The following is an 18,071-nucleotide window of genomic DNA, read 5'->3' on the forward strand; positions in this document are numbered from 1 at the left end:
AAAAAACATGTTAGGGCGACACTCCTGGCTTTGTTGAGCATGCAAATTCTTTCATTTTACCCAGGTTAGAAGGCAATATAGCCGTTAAAGACAAGGAGCCTCATGCAGGGACTTTTTTAATGTTTCTATCTTAAATCTTCAGTTTTTTTGTTAGATTGAGCTCAGATTCTCACTATATACATACAACACATTTCAAACATCATCTTTTCTCACCAGCTAATACCAGGATTTATGTCAGTCAGTCATAAGAATTTCAAAGTTAATCTGCATAAACAAAAAAGGAAAAAAAGACTGTTGCAGGTTTCTACAGATGAGACCAAAATGGAGATGTTTGGCAGTGAATCACAGCGCCACATTTGGACAGATCAGCACAAACACCTCATACCAACTGTCAGCACAGTGGTGGAGGGCTGAGGATTTGTTTTTCTCAGATACCTTGCAGTCACTGGGTCGACTGTGAACTCCAAAGTTAAATCTGAGGCCATCAGTCTGACGGCTAAAGCTTGACCAGTAAATTTACAACAGAATGGCTGAAAAAGGAAAAACTCAGGTTGCCGCAATGATCCAATCAAAGTCCAGACTTTAACCTGACTGAAAAATACTTAAGAGACGTGTATAAATAAATGATCCCAAACATCAACTTCAGTTCATAAACTGAATAAGTGCATAAACTGAAACAACATTTTAAAGAAGAGTGGGCAAAAATTACTCCACAACGATGTGAGAAGCTGATAAAGTCACACGGTGAAATGCTAAAGCTGCTGAGTTATAGGGTGTACTTCACAGGAATGCGCAAACTGACTGTATATTTGACAGAAAAAAGGAAAAACAGAATCAATTCCCTTAAAAACATTTAAATCGGTTCTTGCTTGAGGCTCAGTATCTCAATTTGATTTAATTCAGTTTCTTTCAAACTTATTGCTGAAACTTTCTGCAAAAGTGAAGCAAAACTGGACGACATGGTTTTACTCCTCATTCCAGTTCACGTTATTATTGTTGGATTGTTTTTTGTTTTGTTTTTTCCTTTGGTTCATTCCATTGAATATTTTTTTTAACTAAAATTCAGAATTTGAATAAATGTTATGTTTTCACAGCAGTAGAGCTATAACCTTAGCAATACAAGAGTACTTGTTACTTTCTGGTCATCTGTCTAACTTGCTTTATATCCACGATTTGTTGGAAATGTTGGTTCCATATTTGATGTTGAAATGTTTACCAGCAGTCAGTCTGAATAGCTGTAAATTTGAGTAATTTTGCCCCAGTTTGTTGACCCAGCAGAGCATTTCCAGTATTTAATTGTGAATAACATGACATGGAAATGAAGGAATTTTCAGATAAAATCATCCAGTCAGAGTTGTCAGCTCAGTCGTTCATGAGGACAAATATCAAACCTCAGTGTGTGAGATTAGAGAAGCTCTGTTTTGTTTTCGTTCATCACCTGCTCATATTTCTTTGGTATGGAAATACGACAAACAGCGGATGGAGCGAGCGGAGCTGAATGCGCTGTGAGCAGAGATCAAACAGATCACAAACGCTCCACATACATTACTACAGTCCAAACAGGATCACAGCTGATGAAGTGAAATGCAAATACACAGTTTGTTTATGCAAATGCAGAGCAGAGCCGTCGAGCAGGACGCGAAGCTAGACTGCACATCAGACTTCAGATCTCAAACTCGGAGCTCTGATGTCAAACAAACTGTATGTGTGCGTGATTGTGCGTGTGATTGTGTGTGATTGACAGCCCCGTGTTAAATCCTCACTGTTGTATCTGCTGTTTTCTGTTCTGTCTGCTGCACTTCATTATGAACTGCTGCACCCAACTCGTCTGTGACACTCTCTGAAAGCTACCTGGACCTTTTTATCATGAATGTTGTGTGATCATAAAACGATGAAATGCTGCTCTCTGCATTCAGCCAAAGGTTCACCATGTAACGATTAGGAGTCAGAGGTGTTTCTGTTTTCTGAGAAAACTCGTCCTGTCGTTTTTCAGCTTTCCCTCAGACTGATTCTGTAACGTTTTCTCTGCCTCTCTTCCTTCATCCCCTAACCACTCCTGAACCTTGCTCCCTCATTGTGTTTTATTTTGTTGCCAATTAAACATCAATTTAATTCATTCAAATTTTATTTTGCTCCCATCCAAAACCTTCCTCCTTTTCCAACTACCATCAATTTTCTCCATTATTCTGTCTGTCCTCATCTGTCTTTACTCACCACCTCGAACCCTACTTCCTTCCTTCTGTCATTCCCCGTAAAACCTTCCGCTTCCTCCTTTTACCGCCTCCATCCTAACAGCCAAGACCCAGGATGGCATTGCTCTGGAGATACAGCCTTTGAAGAGTGAAGAGGCCGCTGAGTCTGAGGAGAAGGAAGAGGTCAAACCAGTGAAAAAGGTCAATGTTACCAAGAAGGAGAAGTCTGTGCTTCAGGGAAAACTGACCAGACTAGCTGTGCAGATTGGGAAGGCTGGTGAGTAGCTCACACACACGCGCACACACACGAACAATCTTAACCTAGCTTAGAACAAAGGCTGGCGGTTGAGGGGAATCTGCTGGTCTAGCTTCAACCTGGGGTGGAGTATTTTTATTTTTTTTAATTCACTTTCCAAAAACGTAAAAGTCGAGTCAGCACAGTTTTGTAGACCACATTTAAAGAGACATGCCAAAATGAATGAAGCTAATAGTTTTGTAAAAGATTTTGAGGTTTAACTTTAACTGATTATTAAGAATACTTTAACAGCCACAAATGAATGTCAGTAATTTGAGTTTTTAAACTACTGTGAAACTCTGATGGGACCTCTCTCCTTTGTCTTCTTTTTTTTTTTTTTTTTTTTGCTGGGAGCCTACAACAGGGATACTCGCGCTGCTTTGTCTGAGGACCACTTTTGCACAATCACTGGAGACCAGAGGCTGGTTAATAAACATTAAACAAGCAAACAATTGTGATGGAGATTACCCATAGCACTACCTACGGGTAATCTCCTCCACACAAGTGTTAGCATTACTGTAATTTAATTCACACTGATTATGTGTTTATCAGACCCTGATGAAAGCTTACAGTTGATATGCAGTGGTCTGTTTTTTGTTTTTTTTTTGCCATTTAGAAGAATAAACTTAAAGTGTTACTTCGCCAGGAAGACAAAGTGTTGTGGTAGTTTTCTGTATTCACATAATATTTAACATTTTCCTATATTTTCCTTATTTCTTATCTATATTAACTTGAATACCCGCCCAGAATGACAAGTCATTCATTTTACCATATTTGGAAGCTGCTGCTGCTGCGTTTTAGCTGCAGTTGATTGAATTGGTTACTTTTGAAGGACTCTGTACAGCATTAAACATAGCTGGAACCCCTTCAGTAGATTTTATTTAGTGAATTATAAAATGTCTGTGGGCCAGCCAACGTCCTGTGGCAATCCTGAGTTGGTTCCTGAGTCATACGTTAAGTATTACTGCTCTGCCTCTGAATGATGGTGTTAAATAAAAATGTAAGAGATTGCCAGAGTTATTAAATCAGCTCTGTTGCCAAAAGAGTTCAGAGTGCCCTGAGCTAAGTAAACATTGTGATCATGTCTGACGGCATCGCCTTGCCAGCCTCTGTGAAGGCTAGTTAATGTTATCAGTATATTACAGCTATAAGCGGTGAGTCTCCAGCTGCAGTTCAACGCAGTCACAATACCAAAGGATGTCAAAACTGATAAATAAAGCATAAAATGTACAGAATCACTAATAAAATGAACTGGCTGTTTTATTATGTGATCCTACTCATTATTAGGTGCCTGAATTTGACTGTACTGTTAGTTCAACCCAGATATCTACAGGATTGATTCAACATCAGACATATCTGAAGTTATTGGAAAGGCAGTTTTGTCTCTTTTTGATTACACTAAGAGGATCTTTGCAGTTTTATTTCTTTACAGGCTAGTAGATCCTAAACAAGTCTCTTTATTAGATACATATAAATGAAACTTATGCTGCTACATGACTCTCACAAAGACGACATTTGAGAAAAAGTGTGACTTGCCCTCTAATAGCACACAAAGTGATCAGGCAGCGCAGGGACCAAGAGGCTGAGGGTCAAAATGCACTCAGTTCTATTGGATGGATGTTTTTTATTGGGGACACGATTCATCCCGGAATTGAAAGCATTTTCTGTGTCATTTCAATTGACCTTAATACACCAAGGGGTTTTCAGGACATCATTACCGAACAGAAATAGAATTTGGGCCAAACACTTTGACTGGAGGTGACTGACAGGAGAGATGAAGTACAGAAACACAAACGGGAATTTTCTGTTACTTCCCCTCACCTGTTTGATATTCAGGATGTTGTCTGGTTACAGGCATCCAGACTTCACTGCCTTATTAAATATCATAGTTTAACCACCTTTCAATTTTTTACAAGCGAGACATATTCAAGTGCTGGCAGTCCGGAATCAGTGCAGTTAGACACCAAAGCGTAAATAAATTAAAGATTAAAGTGTATTTTCTTTTGGTAGTTGACTATAGAAACAGAGACATGGAAAGCAAAGGGGATGACATGCAATCAAAATTATTTTGTAGTAGCATCAGACTGGGGACAGTGTGGTTAAATATTTCCCAAAGGGCTAGACCACAGGGAGAGTTTGCCAGCAGGTCTTCAGCAGGACTGCTCATCAGATCATCTTTAAAAGCACCACAAGAGATCTGAAAAGTGCTGCCACAGCACTGTGAAAAATGCCAGGTTGGTTTTGCTTAAAAAATGCTAATTTAAATAAAAGAAGGTTTTTAATAACTTGAATGTGACTGAATCTGCAGTACTTAATGTGGACAAGTCACGTAAACCTAATAAACTAAGCCATAGTCTCCAAATGTCCTCTGTAATGGACATTTGGTTTTGGTCTATATCTTTTGACTTATTTGAGCTACCCTACTGATGTGCTCAATAGAGGACATTCCGGCCTTTCCAATGAGGCAGGAAATCAGAAAAAAAGATAGTTTAAGTTAAGGATACTTTTAACGTCAGTTCTCAGTGGATTTTTTTTGAGCAAATAATGGGGACTACAATCTGAAAATGCACTAAGATTGACCAACTTTAGAAAGCTGAAGTTGAGCAGCTGTATTTCCATCATGAGTTAAGACACACTGCGTTCCAGGAACGCTGGTTTTATTAACCTTAACAACCTTGAATAGGTTCACTGAACAAGTGTCATTAATCGCTGCAGACACAGTCATGGTGGGCTGTTAATAGCTAAGCCTTTACAGTGTTCTTCAACACACAAATGTCGTCACTCAAATAATGATCACAATGTCATTAAATTAAGCATTTAAAGGTAAACATTAACAGTCCCGTGCACTTGTCACTGCAGACGTGTCTTCTGCTAAGAAAAAATGTGTAAAAGTATGAAATGTGGACAAGAAGTGCAGATCAGTCAAGTAAGTCAATTTAAAATGTGAGTATAAGTTGCTGAATACAAAATAAGATAATAGGTATTGGATCACCAAGATTATAACATCATACATGACATAAAATGGTTAGAGAAGATAGGCATGCTAACAAAAAAATTAGCCTTTATTTACTAACAGCTGAAAATGGTAAACATAATTCCCAAAGGAGTAAATAAAACAGGAATCCAGATGTCAAACACAGGATTTATGGAAAGACAAGATTATATACAGACAGAGACTGATTACATGAAACAATGGAAAGTAATTAAAGACAGGTAAAACTAATGAGTGCTAGAAAAACAGTTGCAAAGGAGGAAAGAGCCGGAGGTAAAACTAGAACCAGGTACATGAAAAACTTGAAAGTAAACTACAAAATTACATGAAGACAGAGACTAAACAAGTTAGCAGAGATGGAGGAACACAGGAGTCCATAGAAACTGGGAACACAGCAACAAAAGAACAGCCTCAGTCCCAAAGGATTGAAACTGAAGGTTTAAAGATACGTGTTGTAGAAACCTTAAAACCCTTAAAAAAAGCTTACTTGACTTTAATGGAAAACTGCTCTTGTTCCACCCAGGTCTGATCATGTCAGCGGTGACAGTTATCATCCTCATCCTCTACTTTGTGATCGACACCTTTGGGGTCCAGGGTCGGCAGTGGTTAGCTGAGTGCACCCCCATTTACATTCAGTATTTTGTCAAGTTCTTCATCATCGGTGTGACAGTTCTGGTCGTCGCTGTCCCTGAGGGGCTGCCGCTTGCTGTCACCATCTCTCTGGCCTACTCTGTCAAGGTGAGCAGGAGGGAATTATGTAAATTTAACATTAATAGAATCCTCTCAAAATCATGTCAGAGACGCTGAGGTTTTAATGAGTGCACCTTCATCGTCCATCCCTTAGAAAATGATGAAAGACAACAACCTGGTGCGTCACCTTGACGCCTGTGAAACCATGGGCAACGCCACGGCTATCTGCTCCGACAAGACGGGTACTTTGACTATGAATCGGATGACAGTGGTGCAGGCATACATCGGCGATACGCACTACAAGACTGTCCCAGAACCAGATGCTATCAAGCCGGATACTTTGGAAATAATGGTCAACAGCATCTCTATCAACTCAGCGTACACCACCAAGATCCTGGTGAGTCTTTAACTATCACATCGACAAATAGTGACACTCAGGTGTTCCAAATGCAATTATTTGGCTCTGGAGCATCTATAATAATAAACAGAGAATATTCAGTTATTTATGGGCCTAACATTTCATTTATGTTAAAGAAAGAAGCTGTGCTGTGATAAATGCTTTATTAATGGAAGTCTTCACTACGCAAGTTATGAGTATAGACTGACAAGCATATAAACTGCAACATGAGTGCCTTTCTCCTGATGATTACACAGGAGAAAAAACATCTAAGCAAAGAACATACCAGAAAAATCTGAGCACAATCTAATGAATGAGATTCAGCATCATCCCTTCTTATATCGAGTGTATATTTATGAGCCAATACAAACTGTTGATCGCATTCTTCACAAACATACAACTTTGCCATACTCTGAAAATTTGGCTTCAGGTGTGCATAAATGTGAGCAGCATTCGCTCCGGGAGCTTTCTGTCCTTCTGTTTATCGTCCACACCCCAAGCAGAAAGTGGTAACGCATTACCTACATACAGTAACCATCCATTTTACAGATCAAAGTACTGTATTCTTATTACAGTATGTAGACTAGTATGTAGTGTTATTAGTGTTTGGTAGTCCATAGTTTTATTATAGCGAGTGTCATCATGACAGAGAAAACAAGAGGTAGTCAGATAATGAAAATATCTCAAAAAAGTAATCTCTGATATATTTTGTATATGTTAGATATAAAGCCTTTTTTTAAAATTTCATTTTGATGATTATGGCAATACAGAAATGTCTGGTGTCTGAAATTTATGGTCATTTACACACTGGATGCTTTTCAAGTTACGAATTACAACATCAGTGCGGTGTGGCATGGGGATGATCAGCTTGTGGCACTGCTGAGGTGTCACTGAAGCCCGCAGTGCTTGATATCAGCCTTCAGCTCTTTTTATATTGGACATTCTTCTCCCTGACAATATCCCCGTAGATTCAGAGTAAGTGGAGTTGGCTCGCTTATCAAACAGAGTAAAATTATGGCCAACAAACCGTTTGGTAGCGGTTTTGGCACTGTGTGTAGGTTTTAACTCCTGCTGGAAAAGGAAACTGTCATTTCCATAACGCATGTCCTCACATGGAAGCATGAAGTGCTCTAAAATCTCCTAGTACATCGCTGTGTTCATATTGGACTTGAAACCCAAGCTAACGCTGGCTCATGTCAAGTCAAGAAAAATGAATACTAACATTTTAATTAAAATCATTTATCTGATATAATTTATTATATTAATTTATTAGATATGTGTCACCATGTGTGTTAAGTGATTTTAAATTATAGTATTAAACCTGTTTCAGGTTTAATACTATAATTGAACTAAAATACCTGTTGGTGTTTTTGGCACCAACATGACTGACAGTTACTGTTAACCTGCACATGTACCTGAATTGCAGCTACAGAAGCGTTGTGTTCTTCAGATGGTCTTGTTTTGTGCGTATAGACCCAATGAAATGATTAAAATTTGATTAATTCTGGAGCCCAAGCTTCTCTGATTGAACCAGCAAACATCAAACAAACCTGAACCGCTGGATGTTCCTAGTGACCCGCTTTGCTTGTAACTTTAATCATGTTTAAGCACCTCCAAACTTTTTCTCGCTCCTCAGCCCCCGGAGAAAGAAGGCGGCTTACCTCGCCATGTGGGTAACAAGACTGAATGTGCTCTGCTGGGCCTGGTGCTGGAGCTGAAGAGGGACTACCAGCCAATCAGAGATGAAGTCCCCGAAGAGAAACTCTACAAGGTTTACACCTTTAACTCCTCCCGCAAATCCATGAGCACGGTGCTAAAGAACGCTGACGGAGGCTTCCGGATGTACAGCAAAGGAGCATCAGAGATCATCCTGAGGAAGTAAGAACAAACAGTCTGAGGAAAGATGGCTGCTTGGGTGGACACAGTAACCTTTTTGGTATACCTTTATAATCTCCCTTCACTTCCTCTGATTCTCTCTCTTCTCCCAGATGCTCTCGTATCTTGGACGCCCAGGGCCAGCCTCGTGTCTTCAAGCCCAAGGACCGTGACGAGATGGTGCGAAAGGTGATTGAGCCGATGGCGTGCGATGGGCTGAGGACCATCTGTGTGGCCTACAGGGACTTTCCTGCTGAGGCTGGAGAGCCAGACTGGGACGCTGAGAATGACATCCTCAACGAACTGACCTGCATCGCCGTGGTGGGGATCGAAGATCCCGTCAGACCTGAGGTACAGCACCACCGATCAAAATGCTCTCTGTAGTTAACAGCTCATGTTGGCCAATGTGCCGTTAGGTTTCAAAATCAACGATGTTACCTGCTGAAGAATCTTTATACAGCTTATTTATTCTTATCATTTTCACCTTTCCTCTTTGGGCGTGTTTATGGCCAAACATCCCAATCTTTATTTCTGTAGCATTGTTGAAAACACTGTGTTGCAAAGCAGTCATATAAACAAAATATTAAAGTCATAAAAAGAGTTTCCATTCATTGTTTTAATTAGGCGAGAGCTTATCCCAGATGTCATAGGCTGAGGAAAAGACTTCTCCTTGGACAGTTTGCCAGTTCTTTACAGCGCTTACACAGAAAAGCAGACAAGCATTCTTTCACATCTGTGGCTAATTAACAAGCATAAATTAACCCGCATGTTAACATGCATTTTTGAGACTCTGGGAAGACATCAGAGTACATGCAATGTCCTCTGAAAGCCCCGAGCCAATCAGAGGGTTTGAATCAGGAACCTCCTTGCTGTGAGGTAACAGTGCTAACAAATGCACCAACATGCTTTCCAGCCACCATTCCAGCTTTCCATCCCACCATTAGCTCAGAATGTGTGCAGTTAAATATGAAGTTAATGCACATTTCTTGGTCCAAATTACTTCAATTGAATACCACTGTGGTAGCTTAGCATGATTCACAAATAATCCTGATTTATTTTTATACTGGACTGTGGTGCAGCCACCATTCCTCTCATTGGCTGCCCCTCATAAGCAGTAACAGGTGGATGGGGCTTCTTTGCTGACAGCCAGATCTGTATTAGCTCATAGGCACTACTTGCACAATAAACTGACCTTGTTGTTGGAAGAGTATCCATCGCTTTGTGTGTATATGACAAAAACATTAGGACAACCATAGAGGGCCCCCTTTACGAAGATATTTAAAGAGGACTGTGCGACTGGCCAGACTGCTATGAAACCCCAAGGTGAATGGTTTCAGCGTAGCCATGTTGGTGTTTTGAAATGTGACAGGGATCTTCTTTTCTGATTCTTAATGTGATCAGCATAATTTGAAGCTAGTCATTGAGACCATAAACTTATCAGGAAACTATACTGAAGTCACAGGGTAAGGGATATGAAGACCATTTTTCCATAGATTTCCATGGCAGCTTCAGTGGTTAGTGGTGGTTAGTATGGAATTGCATGGGCTTACCATTTCACGTCTTATATGGTTTTGACGTTTTTTGTTCAGATTTGTTTGTGATTCGCTGTTTAGATAAAATCGTGGATCTGTTTTAACCATGCAAAACCGCAGCTCCGAATAAAAAGGCTGAACATAAAACAATGTTCGCTGTTCACCAAAAAGACTTTTCTATTCACGATGTGTCATTTCCTCTTTTGACCTGAAGTGTGGATAACCTAACAGTCAGTGAGAGCAGAGAGGAAGAGACCATGATGTTATTCAACAAGAAACTCACTGTAATTATGGATTACATAATTACCATTCAGTCATATGTCACATCCCAGTGCCTTGATAAATATTGTATTTTCATGGGAGATGAATTTACATAATTTCCACTTTGCCTAGAAAAAAGGTAAAAGGACTGATAAGCTGTCTATGCATGCAGACTGACAGATAATCCAGTTGTTTCTACCTCCCGCTGTCCTCCTCCCTATCCTCTCGCTAACAGCTCTGTGCGATTTGTGTGTGTTTTTGTTTCTCACACTTCCAGAAGGTCCCTATTCAAAGACGTTCGTAGTGTTGCAATCAGTTGTTCACATGAAAAGCGCCGGAAATAGCTTTGTTGCTTTACTAAACAGCAGTAAGAGGCTGCTGCTTCTGTTGCCTGCAATAATCCAGACTTCACGCAGGGATCAGTAGATCTACGGGATAATCAGAGTTTGTGGTGTGCAGCTTGTTTTTTCTGATGATGCAAAAATAAGTTAAACAGACCAAACAGGGAGCTTAAATTTTCTTCATTGAGATTGAAACTCATCTGAGAGGCTGCTCTTGACTATATTGTTATATTTGTTTAAGCATGCCATTAACTTTCTCCTAACATGAAGACCGAAGTTTGTCCTAGCCAGATCTTACAGTCCGGATGCTCTGAAGTGTTAAATGAGGCCTGTAATGAAGCTGAGAAAGCATCAGTGCTGCTGCCTGCTGCTTTAATGTCAGAGCACAAAGATCACCAACAGGATGGAAATAACCGGAGAGCAGCAGGAGTCAATCAGCAGCACAGTGTTTATCTCTTCACAACTTGTGATGGGCACAAGACTGAATATTTTGGCTTTGTGCTACAAATAATTTTTTCTCCTCATGTTCAGAAAAAGTGTTTTTGTAACTGCAAGTAACCCCAAAATCAAGCAGTCAGTGCTGAAAGTTAAGAAACACAAGGATCCCCTTTTAACCTGATTGGTTCATTAACTTAAAGGGTAATGTATGCAGACCATTCATAGAGCATTTCCTACAACATTTTACTATAATTAATGTAAGTGTCCGCAGTCTTGCGCCAAAGTCCTGAGCCACCCATTATTTCTTTACATTGTGCTACAAAAGGAGCCAGACTAATTTTAAAAATGCTCTTTAGCAATAGATCTCTAGGCTTTCTGAAGCTCTTTTAACATTTTTCTTCGGACACTGGCTGCTTTTTCACTCATTTTCAGCCCAGCCCTTGTACATAAACCTTTGAGAGAATGTTTTTTGTTTCTTAAGCAATTTAGCAGGTGCATTTTGATGCTTGAATGATTCGTAGGTCACTAACTCCAGGTAATGAACCAGCGTTGTGTCTACACATAGCAGACAACTTAGCAAAAAAAACAATTTTAAATTATGTCTTTGGGAACTTTGTTACTCACAGCCTGTAAGAAAAACACATCTGTACCTTTTCTTTAGCCAAATCCATTAAAAATCCCAACGATCTTATAGTTTGACAGCAGAAAATCTTTGCTCCAACAAGTTGATTCCCAAAGAGATGAAAACTCGGCATATCTTGGCATGTTGTGTAATATGTCCTTAAAATTATGAGGAAAAGCGAGACCCGGAAGACAAAAAAAGAAGTGGGATGCCTAAAAAGACCTGACACAGGAATAGAGAGATGAAGCTGGCCGTTCAGGTGATCCACTGTTTACTTCCTCCTCAGAAATGGTCTCAGTGGAAGGATGGCTGTTAAGAAGCCATTCTTAAGGAAGGGAAACAGTATGCTGCACCCTGGCTGAGGCACTTTAAATGAGAACTGTGCAACATTTGTATGTATTTGTAAGCAAAAAATGTGCCCTCTGTTGGGTTCTGGTCATATCAGTCGGACCACCTGAGGAGCACAAGAAGCAGTCAGCACCTCTCTCGTCTGTGTACCTTTGTGTAGTCACTATCACCTCTCCCAGACCGAGATGAATGAATCTCAGGGTGGGTTTAAGAACAACGACAGTGGTTCTCATCTAAAATCTGCTGCTGCTGGAATTGGACCTCTTACACACAAGCTCTGCTGCAGTATAAACTCTTTCTTTAACATCTTTTAAGACCCTGAAGAAACAACCAACAGAATGTTCGTGACAGTTTTTTTATTTGGGTTAAAGGCAAGGGGTCCTTCCTTATGTTTCAGACTCAAAATCATCTTCATCTTTTCTGTCACTCTGCATTCATCTTCAAGGTTTTTTGTTTTTTTTTTACTGTGAAAATGCTCAAGTCCCTTTGTTCTGACTCTCCTCCAGGTACCCGAGGCTATTTCTAAGTGCCAGCGTGCAGGCATTACCGTGCGCATGGTTACCGGAGACAACATCAACACTGCTCGTGCCATTGCGACTAAGTGTGGCATCCTGCTGCCTGGGGAGGACTTCCTGTGTCTGGAGGGCAAAGAGTTCAACCAACAAATAAGAAATGACAAGGGAGAGGTAAAACGACTACAAAAAGAATCCAACTGCAAGCAACATTCATATGAGCATTTAAGTAAAAAAAAAAAAAAGAAGCTTTGACCAGAGAATGACTCTGAAATGAACTCAAAACAACCACCAAATTAAGTCAATATGGCCCAATAAGTCTTTGTTGCTAAGGCCAGATTTCCACTAGCCCATTACACCTCTGGTGGCCTAACGGCCCTGAGTTAACCCCCTTCCAAAGGCTTATGTACAAAAGCAGCAAACATTAAGTTTCCTAATGTATCTTATAGGTATCTTATTAGAGCGAGGGAGATGTTGTGTTTGGTAGTGTTTTACCTGTTCAGCTGATACCGTCCACACAGCACTCTTTACAACAGTATCATGTTAAACTGATCTGTCTGCATTAAGCTTATATCAGCTGATTTTTGGGGGTTTGGGAGGTAGAGAGCTTTGTTTACTGATTGTACGGATAGTGAAGCTTAAATTGCCCCTGATGCATCCATCAGTGTGTGAGTGTTTGTGTACATAAAGTGCTGCATGAGTGTGTGTAAATGGATGGATGCAGCTCATAGCATAAAAAGTGCTTTGAGTGCTCAGTAAATCTAGAAAAGCTTATATAACTATCAGTGCAGCCCATTAACCAATTAATCAGTTTAACTCTTAAGCAGTTGGCTGTTTCTCTCACTGCCTGTCCTGGAGTTTCGGACATTGTCTTTATTTGGATAGGACAGACACATGCATTAGGTTTATGACTTATGCTTTGCTTGCTCTGCCCAGTAAAGTGCTCAGATTTGTCCAGTTAAAGATGAAGCTCCAAGTCCCCATTATTGCTCTGTACCCAACTGGGATGGTTATTTTTATATGCTAGAAAAAGATTATTTGAAACTTAAACATGTCATTTCTAGGTGGAACAAGAGCGTCTGGACAAAGTTTGGCCCAAGCTGCGTGTTCTGGCTCGATCATCACCCACAGACAAACACACTCTGGTCAAAGGTGGGTTTGTTCTGACAGGAGACTGTTGAGCTGCTTTAAATCTGCGTGTATATGTAAACCTGTAGTCAAGCTGCTGTAAATGGATCTACTTTTTTCCCCCTTCTTTTTTTGAATGATCATGCACTCACTAGGTTCTTGTTGTTTCACTCTGCTGATCAGGCATCATCGACAGCACAGTGGGCGAAACCCGACAGGTGGTTGCAGTGACAGGAGACGGTACCAACGACGGCCCCGCCCTCAAGAAAGCTGATGTTGGCTTTGCTATGGTAACCACTTCTTCATTTTTTTTTCCCTCATCCTTTTCTTCTGTTGCCTTTGTTTCACGGCTCTTCATTGCTTCACTCTTCTGCTACTTAAGTTTCTCTGCATCATTACCTAAAGACAAAAATAAGCCTTTCAGTTAATTATGTTTCTAATGCAGCCATGAAATAGGTCATTTCTCTAAACGTCATTGACAATAACTCTTCAGTTTAATGCCGCGGATTCATTAAGATAGCTGTGAAATGGAATAATAAATCAATAAATGTTGAGTTCGGTGCATTCAGCACAGTGGGGCCCCACTCTACCACCTTGTCACTGCCTTTGTTTTCTACAGATCAACTCACAGAGAGTGAGACTAATGCTGTTTCTTTATGTTGTCTGTTTTATCAACCAGAGTGCATGTACTCCGGGGTGCATTTTTGCGCATTTTTGAGGGTATTTGGACAGATTTTCTCAAAAAGGAAAAAAGAAAAAACTGAAATTACAGTTTAATTAAAGAAGTGGTAAGAGCAGAATGTGTTTGAGCAAGAAAGTTAACACTTTCAACTAAAGTTAATAGATAAAAAGACCGACCCAGCCAAAATTAATTGCTAAAATGATTAAAACAAATAAGTAATGGTCACGAAGTGGAAAAAAGTTGAATTCGCTTAACAAAACAGTTGAAACTGTTAGATTGTTCACCCATTTACAAAAACACGTTATGGATAATCATTCATAATGTGAAGCTACAACGCTGAATTATTAAAATCTGGAAATATTAGTTCAACACATGTATGGATAAAAACATTATGGTTTTAGCTAAACAAACTTAATGAAAAAAATACAATAGCTGGTTAAAAATATGTGGAATTTATTAGTTAAATGTAGTTAAAATATTCAGGTAAAAGTAAAAATGAACAAACAAAATAGTTTAAAAACACATTTAGATAGAAAAATATCAAGCTCTGTTTCATGGCGAGCGTTTGGCTATCTTATCCCACCTTTCCAGACCTCACAGCACTGCAATTTACAGAGTCAGATATCGCCCCCTTTAAGAATTTTATGATATTACTTCACCTTGAAAATAATCACGAGAAAGCGTTTAGAGACATCACTAAAATATTTATCTGTAACTGCATATTAGCCACCTAGCTTAATTGTTTCTGGCATAGACTGATCCTGGAGTTACTTTACACCTTCCTGGGTCACGAGCGACATCTTGGCTTTTTAGATATACTATGTCCCTCTGCTAATAATGCAACTTCACCTGTGCATTTCATGCTTTGGAGAAGCAAAGCATGACATACACATGATGGACCGCCGTGTCTATTACACACTTTGCCCTGATATTGGGTTCATGAGACTACAGGAGGGTCAGTCTGAGGAAAAGTGGAAAGATGGTATCTCCTTGAAATGCCCTTCCTATAACTTAATTTCATTATATCAGTACTTTTTTATGATTTAGATAGATATTTCCTCATTAGGTTAATATCCAAGTATATCTGGTTACTGTAATTTATTAAGTTTGTTTGTTTTTTTCTTTCTCTCAAACATCTCATGCTCTGTTTTCATATTCTTTAATTAAATAAACAAAAGCAGAAGAATAACCATAAAGAGGAATCGCACTAGAAAGCTGTATAAGCAATGGTGACTATGCATATTATTGTTGACCAACTGATTACTTAAAAAAAAAGAAAAAGAAAGTTAAACAAATGAAATTGGTAGCTGGAAAAACTAGATAAACAGTTATTATAGTAGCTAAAATTATAAATTAAAAGAAGGAGCTTCTTGGCTAAAAGTGTGACTACTAGCACTTTATCAAGACACAAATGTGGTAAATTCATAGCTGAAAGTGTGTAATAACAGTTAAAGTAATGATGTTGAGAAATGCCTGAAAGTGGTCACTAAACGCGAAGAATAGCAATCAAAATGTAGTGGGTGGGTGGCTGAAACTCTCATTTGAGTTTTATATATGACCAATAACAATCCTCTGGGCGATCTGGTGTGTTTTATAGATTTAAGTGAAACGACATTTATTAGTTTTTATTTTTCGTTAACAAATTAATTTTCAGACTCCTGAAACTTGAGTTGAGTAATCCATCACATGATGGTTACATTAACTCTGGTAAAAGTATTGTTAATGCACATGACTCGCACATCAACAATAAATGAAACACCTCAAGCAAGTTTTAAGTAGGGAAATAGATTTTTTTTTTTTGAAGACTATCAGGAAATACATTTACAACCAGTGGCATGCTGTAAGGAAATATGTCTTGGAAAATGTGCTGCTTTTCAGGATACATTTGAAAAGGGTCAGCAATCATCATTATTTACAATATTTATAGCTTTCTTCCAGGTGGCTTAGAAAGTTGTTACTATGGAAAATGAGAACATGAGACGTCCAAGTTTGGACTTGAGCTCAGCCCGGATAAAATGATCATCTTCCCTGTAGAACTTTTGGAACGAAACATATTGGGGCTTGTGTTTATAGCACAAAGCTAACTCACTAAGGGGAAACATCGCACTCCTTATTTACATCACCTGAAAGTTTCAAAAGTTAAAACCATATTTATCTTTGGAGGAAATAGAAAAGAGATAAAATTGCATAAACATGTTTTTGTTTGACATATGTCAAAATATGTCTCAGCAAACTTTCTCCTACAGCCACTCATAAACGTTTGTTTGCTGTGTAAATTCAGTTGTTTTCACTGTCCCAGTTTTATGATTCCCAAGCGCTGCACCTACGTCAGCTCATTTGTTATGTAACACTTTTGACGCACCAACCGAATCTTCATCATATTTACCTCAAAGTGAAGACTGTTTTAAGTAAACTTGTACAGGAGTTCAGGATGGCAACTGCAACTTGTAAAGTAAATGGTAAATGGCCTGTATTTGTATAGCGCTTTACTTAGTCCCTATGGACCCCAAAGCGCTTTACACTACATTCAGTCATCCACACATTCACACACTGGTGATGGCAAGCTACATTGTAGCCACAGCTGCCCTGGGGCGCACTGACAGAGGCAAGTATTCCAATTCTGCAGGAAAACCACAGACCTGGCAACCCAGTGCCAAATCGTAGCATTTCTTTGTATCGTGCAAGTTTGTAAAACAGAGACAACCTGCGAGTGAAGTGTTTGTAGATTTAAAGGATCCAATTCTGCTGTATTTGAAATTGAATGAATTAACACTGTGGCGTCATAACTCTCACCTCTAAAGAGTAACACTGAACAGATGATCAGCTGACAACTTGCCAATGTGTATCTGTTTAAAAACAGAATACATGCATGTGGACGAGTTCACAGCTGACTCCTCTGTGTGTTATTGTGACCTTTATTTACTGGGGAAAGTCATCTGAACATCAGGCTCTCCTGCAGGGTGCTGAGCAGCTGCTGTGCTGTCAAACAATTCCCTGATAGTAGCTACTGTTCCTAAACACATCACAAAAGCAATTTGTGGATTTAAAGCAGTGACCTTTCAGCGCTTATATGTCCCATTTGGAACATTTTCAGTTTCAACTCCAGCGTCCCTGTTCAATTATCGCCTGGTTAGCTGGGAAACTGAAAGCGATTCACCTCCATCTGTTTGAGCGAGTCTGCCTGCGTAGAGAGACACAGCAGCTCAGAACTTCTTTAGAATTGCTGTTTAAGACAAGGCCGACCCTCCTGTTTTATTTTTACTTTACTGTCAGTTGAGCAGCATAAAATACTCTCTGTCAAAGCTTTTCAGACTTTAGATGAAAGGAGGTTTAAAAATTAAACGTCCAGCTGGCGGATTGTTCGCATCTACAGGAGATGAGAAAGAACCCAACAATAAGTCGTCGCTTTATCCATAGTGAAGCTGAACAGCTGGACTTTCTCCTTGTACCTGTCATACTGCTCTGCCGTTACAACCTCGGCAGCATTATTCAACTGTGCTTGTACCCTGCGGATGAGCTAGGAAGCAGTAACATTAAACTCCACAGAAAGATAATCGTTTATCCATCTCTGAGGAAACTGTGGGCGCTCCAGCTCAACATTTTGGTGTTAGATGAGCTTCAGTAAACCAGAGTTCTCTTGCTCACAGCTGAGATGTTTATGCACAATTAGTTAGTCACGGTTCCAAGGCTTTTTAGGTTGTGACTACTGGGACTCATTAAGGTAAAGCAATGTGTTATCTGTGACCGCTTACCACAGTTTGTCTAG

At 39.5% G+C, this 18,071-nt stretch overlaps 1 protein-coding gene across 4 annotated transcripts in view; it reads left to right on the forward strand.

The window, feature by feature from the left end:
• LOC102215338 (plasma membrane calcium-transporting ATPase 1-like) overlaps nt 1-18,071 on the forward strand; it is a 124,888-nt gene that overhangs the window by 88,134 nt on the left and 18,683 nt on the right. For all 4 annotated transcript variants that reach the window (XM_013909986.1, XM_005729636.2, XM_005729638.2 and 1 more), the window contains 8 exons: nt 2,296-2,469; nt 6,003-6,217; nt 6,324-6,566; nt 8,203-8,444; nt 8,555-8,792; nt 12,490-12,669; nt 13,560-13,647; nt 13,807-13,913. In XM_013909986.1, coding sequence (XP_013765440.1) covers nt 2,296-2,469; nt 6,003-6,217; nt 6,324-6,566; nt 8,203-8,444; nt 8,555-8,792; nt 12,490-12,669; nt 13,560-13,647; nt 13,807-13,913 — 1,487 coding nt within the window. The remainder of the gene's footprint in view (nt 1-2,295; nt 2,470-6,002; nt 6,218-6,323; nt 6,567-8,202; nt 8,445-8,554; nt 8,793-12,489; nt 12,670-13,559; nt 13,648-13,806; nt 13,914-18,071) is intronic.

Source organism: Pundamilia nyererei, unplaced genomic scaffold, assembly GCF_000239375.1.
Source record: "Pundamilia nyererei isolate P.nyererei 1_Seehausen unplaced genomic scaffold, PunNye1.0 scaffold00034, whole genome shotgun sequence".
Classification (NCBI taxonomy): Eukaryota; Metazoa; Chordata; class Actinopteri; order Cichliformes; family Cichlidae; genus Pundamilia; species Pundamilia nyererei.